This window comes from Scyliorhinus torazame, chromosome 2 (genome assembly GCF_047496885.1).
Source record: "Scyliorhinus torazame isolate Kashiwa2021f chromosome 2, sScyTor2.1, whole genome shotgun sequence".
In the NCBI taxonomy this organism is placed as follows: domain Eukaryota; kingdom Metazoa; phylum Chordata; class Chondrichthyes; order Carcharhiniformes; family Scyliorhinidae; genus Scyliorhinus; species Scyliorhinus torazame.
In genome coordinates, this window is record NC_092708.1 from 170,750,271 (window position 1) to 170,757,454 (window position 7,184).

Genomic DNA, 7,184 nt, shown 5'->3' on the forward strand with positions numbered 1-7,184 from the left:
ATAAGCGATTTTCATTTCATTTCATACCCCTCCTGACCTGGCCATACATCCTAATTGGCTCACTTCTCATTCTTTAACCCTGGGCCTCTTGTTACCCAGCATCCTTTTCCCCTCCTCTACCAGACACCCCTTCCTTGCCATGCTTGCTGAAATCCTTTGTCCTTTGTGAACTCACTAGAATTAAATTGGCCTCTATCTACATTACTGTAACTAATATTTAAACTTACTATTTTATATCACATTCGTCAGAAACAGATTCAATTATAACTTTCAAACGGGGATAAGGTAAAGAGTTCTGGCTCAGATGAAACAGTCTTGCCTCTTAGTCAGAGGTTGTGAGTTTCAGTCCTGCTCCAGCACTTCACCCCAGCAATGCAGGCTAACACTCAGTGTAGTACTGAGGGAGTGCTGCATTGTTAAATATACTGTCTGTTACATGCAATGTTAAACCACGGCCCTGATTTCACCTTGAAGTGGCCATAACAAATCCCACAGCACTATTCTGAAAAAGAGCAGGAGAATTTAGCCCAGTGCCCTGATCAATTTTATCCCTCAATCAATGTCACAAAAAACTGTTGAAGAAAGATTTCTACTGTTTACAGCTGAGATGATTAGAAATGTTTCCCCTCAAAGATCATTAGTCTGTGGAATCCCCTTCTCCAAAAAGCAGTGGGGTTGAATGGACTACTGCTTCTATGTTCTTATTTGTTCCTAGCCTGTCATTTCCAATCACTTTACTATTAGTAAGAGCTTGTTGTGGACACATTGGCCACTGTGTTTTCTACATTACAACAGGGACTACACCACAAAAATACTTCATTGGATGTGAAGCCCTTTGCCACATCTGATGGCTGTGGAAGGCACTATTCAAAATGAAAGTCTTTCTTTACTTGGCAGTGGAGAAAATGGCAGGGTAGTGGAGCATTGACAGGAAAGTAGAAATATTAATTTGCCACAGAGACTCAGATTTGCATCATCATCAAATTAGTTCATCTAATAGTCATAGTGTCATAGATGTTTACAGTATGGAAACAGGCCCTTTGGCCCAGCTTGTCCATGCCGCCCAGTTTCTATCACTAAGCTAGTCCCACTTGCCCGCATTTGGCTCATATCCCTCTATACCCACCCTGCCCATGTAACTGTCAGACAGCTTTTTAAAGGACAAAATTGTACCCGCCTCTACCACTGCCTTTGGCAGATCGTTCCAGATGCTCACCACCCTCTGTGTGAAGAAATTTCCCCTCTGGTCTCTTTTGTATCTCTCTCCTCTTACCTGAAACCTATGCCCTCTAGTTCTAGACTCCTTTATCCTTGGGAAAAGATGTTGACTATCTACCTTATCTATGCCCCTCATGGTGGATGTCATGGACTGAATTTCTGTGGAATTTTCAACTTCAGCTCCCGGGAATGGAAAATGAGACAGGGTATGTAATGGGAAGAACTTACCATATTTTCCCTAAATTTGACACTCATCCTGGACATTTGTCCAAAACTATTGTCTCAGATATTATTTACCCATCCCATTTAATAGCTCAAAACTATCCACAATTTCCCTGACAATTCAAACACAAATTAATTGAGAGAAATAGCAGTTCAGTTAAGTATATTTATTCTGCTGACATATATGTTAGAAAATCAAAATCACATTTGTCATAGAACAGTCTAAAAATCCCTCATGCGTCTGAAAGATCCGATAGTTGAGTTGTAGCCGCCCCAGTCACTGTATCTCCTGTATTCACCGGGTCTCATGAAGTACTGTCGGCCTCTGTAGTTGGGATGTTCATAGAAGGTCCAGTAACCGTCCATCACATGGCAGGAGTGAATGTCACGGTAACGGAAACGATCGTAGACAGATGGACAGTCATCCATGAATTCCATCATCTGTCCTCCAAAGTCAGACCTCTCGTAAATCCTCATTCTGTAGTTTCCACCTCGGTACTATAATCAAAATTAAAACATATTTGTGATGATGGTATTAATTATTCATTTGAATCTGGTTATAAAAATGGAGCTGGAGGATTAGAAGGGAATACTTGAAGGATTATCTTATTAACAATAAGAGAAGATCTGGGACAATTGAATAACATGAACAGGACATTTGGTTTATACTTTCACCTGATTATAACTGAGAAACATTTGTGTAATTCTGTACAGTTAAAGGGAGTATATTCAGGGAAGGAATAACAGGAAGACAGAGTACTGGGCTAATGGTAAGATTCTAGGCAGTGTGGATGAGCAGAGAGATCTTGGTGTCCATGTACATAGATCCCTGAAAGTTGCCACCCAGGTTGAGAGGGTTGTTAAGAAGGCGTACGGTGTGTTAGCTTTTATTGGTAGAGGGATTGAGTTTCGGAGCCATGAGGTCATGTTGCAGCTGTACAAAACACTGGTGCGGCCGCATTTGGAGTATTGCGTGCAATTCTGGTCGCCGCTTTATAGGAAGAATGTGGAAGCATTGGAAAGGTTGCAGAGGAGATTTACCAGAATGTTGCCTGGTATGGAGGGAAGATCTTATGAGGAAAGGCTGAGGGACTTGAGGCTGTTTTCGTTAGGGAGACGAAGGTTAAGAGGTGACTTAATTGAGGCATACAAGATGATCAGAGGATTGGATATGGTGGAGAGTGAGAACCTTCTTCCTCAGATGGTGATGTCTAGCATGAGGGGACATAGCTTTAAATTGAGGGGAGATAGATATAGACAGATGTCAGAGGTAAGTTCTTTACTCAGAGAGTAGTAAGGGTGTGGAATGCCCTGCCTGCAACAGTAGTGGACTCGCCAACACGAAGGGCATTCAAGTGGTCATTGGATAGACATATGGACGATAAGGGAATAGTGTAGATGGGCTTTAGAGTGGTTTCACAGGTCGGCACAACATCGAGGGCCGAAGGGCCTGTACTGCGCTGTAATGTTCTATGTCCTATGTTCTCTTTGTCAATGTAAGACCCATGAGAACATTTCTTATGATGAGTAACAGTTTAGTTTATTTTTCTTCAGGTTAATAGTATCTTGTCCTCCTATGTGGGTGATGAGAGTGGGAATGAGTTCACAATACCTGACAAGCTAGATGTCCTGGGCTGTTTGTGCAACGAGTACATCATGAGTTATAACAGCTTTTTGCTGAGCATTAATGTATTGTGTAAGTGGACTGAAGGTAAAGGTGATGCAATGGAAACGTTAAATTCTGTAATTTCATGGCTTGTCTGGAATACATGGCTTTTTCCTCTGTTTTAATGGGAATGGCAATGTAAGCGAGATAATAAATTACTAGAAGGGTTTGAATTCAGCAAAGTGCAGTTTTGTTGGGTTCATATTCTGATCCTGATCTCACTTTTCTGTATCTTTGATGTAATGTGAAGTCGGACTGGAAGTTCTGATGCTGCACTGACTGAATTCGAAACATGTATTTCAATACAAATCTGGCCTCTCGTAACAAAACACGATAGAACAAGAAGATCGTCCACAAGGCATCTAACAATTTGCATTAATCACTCCTATCCAGCAGATTCCCAATCTAATCCAATATTATAAACCTCATTCAATAAGCGCCTTTTCAGATCTAAAAGTGTATTTAATATTAATTATTTGAGTTGAGGCGTGCAGAATGTTTGAATTGATCAACCTAGTCAGTCAATGTGGTGTTAGAATTATTTACACAGATAGTAAAATATTCTATTGAGGCATTGAAGTTGAAGTGAGGTAATGAGGAGAGCAGTTAAACAAGGATCCGCTCACAGTGTTGAACACAGAGAGATGGAGAATATTAATGTGGAGAATAAACATGTGGACATGACTGAAGATCCTTGCACTGAAAGGCCTGTTTCTGTGCAATAAATTCTGTGTAAATATCTTATCCAATCATTGTCCAATGCCAATAGACTCTGACAGATTGTGTTTACGAGGTAGAAACTGATCTGGTCTCATTTTTGTTCCCAGGCTTGGAGGCAGCCACGTGCCAATCTAAGGCCCAAATTCAACATCAGCACTCATTAACAGTCGATGCACAAATACCCTCCAGATGTAGTTTAAACATTTGAGGAGCACATGGACAGGATTAGAGTGGACACTGGGGATGGGGGAATATGAAGTAGTTGGTAAGGATGTGACCACAATGACTGTGGAATCAGTCAAGTATCAGCATTGTCCTTAGGACAATAGGGAGGTTTTTCATCAAAACAATTTCTCCACGGTCTCTCCTGAGAACACTACAGCCACTATGATCCGTGCAATCAATCTGTTCTCTGAGCATCCAAAGCTGGGACTGAGGCATCCCTAACGCTGTTTTACAAGGTGAACGCAGTGCCTGTAAAATGACATGACCCAATTTTGAGGAGCAATGAGTTCTAAATTCTACCAATGCAGTTTTAAATCGTTTAAACTCAGCTGTATTTATTTATTCATTCATGGGACATGGGCATCGCAGGGTGGGCCAGCATTTATTGCCCAACCCAAATGGCCCTCGAGGGCAGTCAATAGTCAGCCACATTGCTGTGGGTCTGGAGTAACATACAGGCCAGGTAAGGATGGCAGATGTTCTTCTCAAAAGGATATTCGTGAACCAGATGAGTTTTTATGACAATTGACAATGGTTTCATGATCATCATCAGACTTTTAATTCCAGACTTTTATTCAATTCAAATGTCACCATCTGCAGTGGCGCGATTTGAACCTGTTACCCCAGAGTACTCTGGATCTCTGGATTACTAGCCCAGTGACAATACCACTACACCACCACGTCTCCTTTACTGTGAATACAAATGTTATTTGCGAAACACAGGATAACTCCCCAAACATAGGTGCTTTGCTCAATGAACATTTTCTCAACTGCAATCTGAGCAGAATATGTAAATAACCAACTTACATATGGGTAGGTGCGACACGACCCAATGCTGTCATTGAATCCCATCCAGCGCTGGTAGTCAGGATATTCTCCCCTGCTCAGAACATACTGGTATCCCATGTAATTGGGTCTCTCATACATCACCCACCAGTCACTCATGACACGCATGGAGTTACAGCGGCTGAAGTAAGGGGACAGGTCAGCACAGTCGCTACTGCACTCATAGTGCCGACCCTGGAAGTTCCTGTCCTCGTAAAAGACAACCTGTGGAAAGCGACAAGATAAATTAATAAGATTGAGAATGCCGAGACAGTAATCACAAACTCTTAGACCCTGTAAAAATCAGACTGATTCTTGCCTTTGCCATTTTGAGCTCACAGTTAGATGAATAACTGCTATAACATAGCAACACATTGTACAGTGTGGTATATATACGCTGTACAGAATGACCTCTCTATTCTGTTCTTTGTTATTCAAATGATCTGATGATGAACATCAGCAAAAAGAAAAAAACACATCACTTGACATGTTGCTTGACATGTCACTGATTCTCTTCACTTTGCTTTCACTTCATTTTATTTGTCGTGTGAAAACAAAGAGGGAGAGTCCAACGTTCTTTCTATATTCTAACTGTTCACAAACAGCAATGGTTACAAAATCCATTTTCAAGAACTTATTTCCAGAATATGCCCAACTTGTTCGGTTTGTAAATTAAATATTTGCTTCAGTTGCTTTCCTCATTGACGTGACTATTTCCAGGGACAATACAACGGTAAATGGATTTGTTGTTCTGTTTGAGTCAAATTTATCTGAGGTGCAGATTAACGTGACGGGGCAGGATTCTCCATGAATCGACGCGATGGCCCAAACCCGGCGCCAAAATCGGCGTGAATCACTTCGGCGTCGGGCCCCCCGAAACGTCGCGAATACTTCAGCCGGGAATGGGCTAGTAGCGGCGTGACGCCATTCGCGATGTGTCACTGCGCAAAAGACGCCCCCACCCGGAGACTCGGCAAAATGGCCGCCTGCCGCGCAGCGCCAAGTGGGACCCCCCACTGCCAGGCCCGCTTTCCCCCTTCCCCATCCCCCTTCCCCCATATCTCCCTTTCCATCATACCCCCCTTCCCCCATAACCCCTTCCCCCATATCCCCCTTTCCCCATGTCCCCTTTGCCCCATATCCCCCTTCCCCCATATCCCCCCTTGCCCCATATCTCCCCATTCCCCCATATCCCCCTTTCCCCATACCCCCTTCCCCATACCCCCTTCCCCCACATCTCCTTCCCCCCATCCCCTTCCCCCATGTCCCCCTTCCCCCATATCTCCTTCCCCATCCCCTTCCCCCATGTCCCCCTTCCCCCATATCCCCTTCCCCCAAATCCCCCCTTCCCCATATACCCCTTCCCCCATATCCCCCGTTTCCCATATCCCGCATTTCTCCCCATCCCCATATCCCCCTTCCCCATATCCCCGCTTACTCCATATCCCCCTTTCCCCATACCCCCATTCCCCATATCCCCCCTTCCCTCATATCCCCCTTTCCCCCATATCCCCATTCCCCATATCCCCCCTTCTCCCATATCCCCATTCCCCCATATCCCCACTTCCCCCATATCCCCGATATCCCCATATCCCCCTTCCCCCATATCCCCCCTCCCCCATATCCCCCCTCCCCCCATATCCCCTGAAGTGTTATTCACCCTGGATAACACGGACTGCAACAGGATGCAGTTAGACTGTAGAGCATACACCAAACTTAGAGATTGGTTCAATACGATTTATTGAACTTCTGTAACAATGCACACAGCTGGCTGTGGGTTGACACTCCACTACTCTAAGTGTACTAACTCTAACGAACTAGACCAGACGAGCTCTGATCCACGTGTAAAAGGTGCTATCTGACATATACACCCTGACTGTCACTACAGTTGTCACCAGTGGAAAGAGGCGGAGTGCTGATGTCTTGTGTGTTTTATAGTAGGAAGCACCCCTCTAGTGTTCTGTCTGGTGATTGGTTGTGTTCTGTCCTGTGTGTTGATTGGATAACCTGGGTGTCTGTCACTGCCTGTCTTTACCACATGATGTGTATGTGTGCATATTATGACATCCCCCAAACCCCCTTCCCCCATATCCCACCTTCCCCCATATCCCACCTTCCCCCACATCTCCCTTCCTCCATTTCCCCCATACCCCCCCCCATATCCCCTTCCCCCATATCCCCTGCCCCCATATCCCCCTTCCCCTGTCAGACGGGCGGTTCTCCAGCCTGTTTGGCTGCCACCTGCCTCCTTGCGGCACGCTCCTCTGCGGCAGCCTCTGCCGCCTCCCTGGCACGCTCCTGCCCCAGC

The 7,184-nt window shown here is 44.6% G+C and overlaps 1 protein-coding gene across 1 annotated transcript; it reads right to left on the bottom strand.

Moving 5' to 3' along the window:
* Positions 1-1,592: 1,592 nt before the first annotated feature.
* LOC140393495 (gamma-crystallin S-1-like) lies at positions 1,593-5,230 on the bottom strand. Its single transcript, XM_072479823.1, has 3 exons — positions 5,196-5,230; positions 4,859-5,101; positions 1,593-1,938 (listed from the first exon to the last, which is right to left on the bottom strand). Exons 1-3 carry the CDS (start codon positions 5,202-5,204, stop codon positions 1,663-1,665), a joined length of 528 nt encoding a protein of 175 aa, XP_072335924.1. The 5' UTR covers positions 5,205-5,230; the 3' UTR covers positions 1,593-1,662.
* Positions 5,231-7,184: the final 1,954 nt, after the last annotated feature.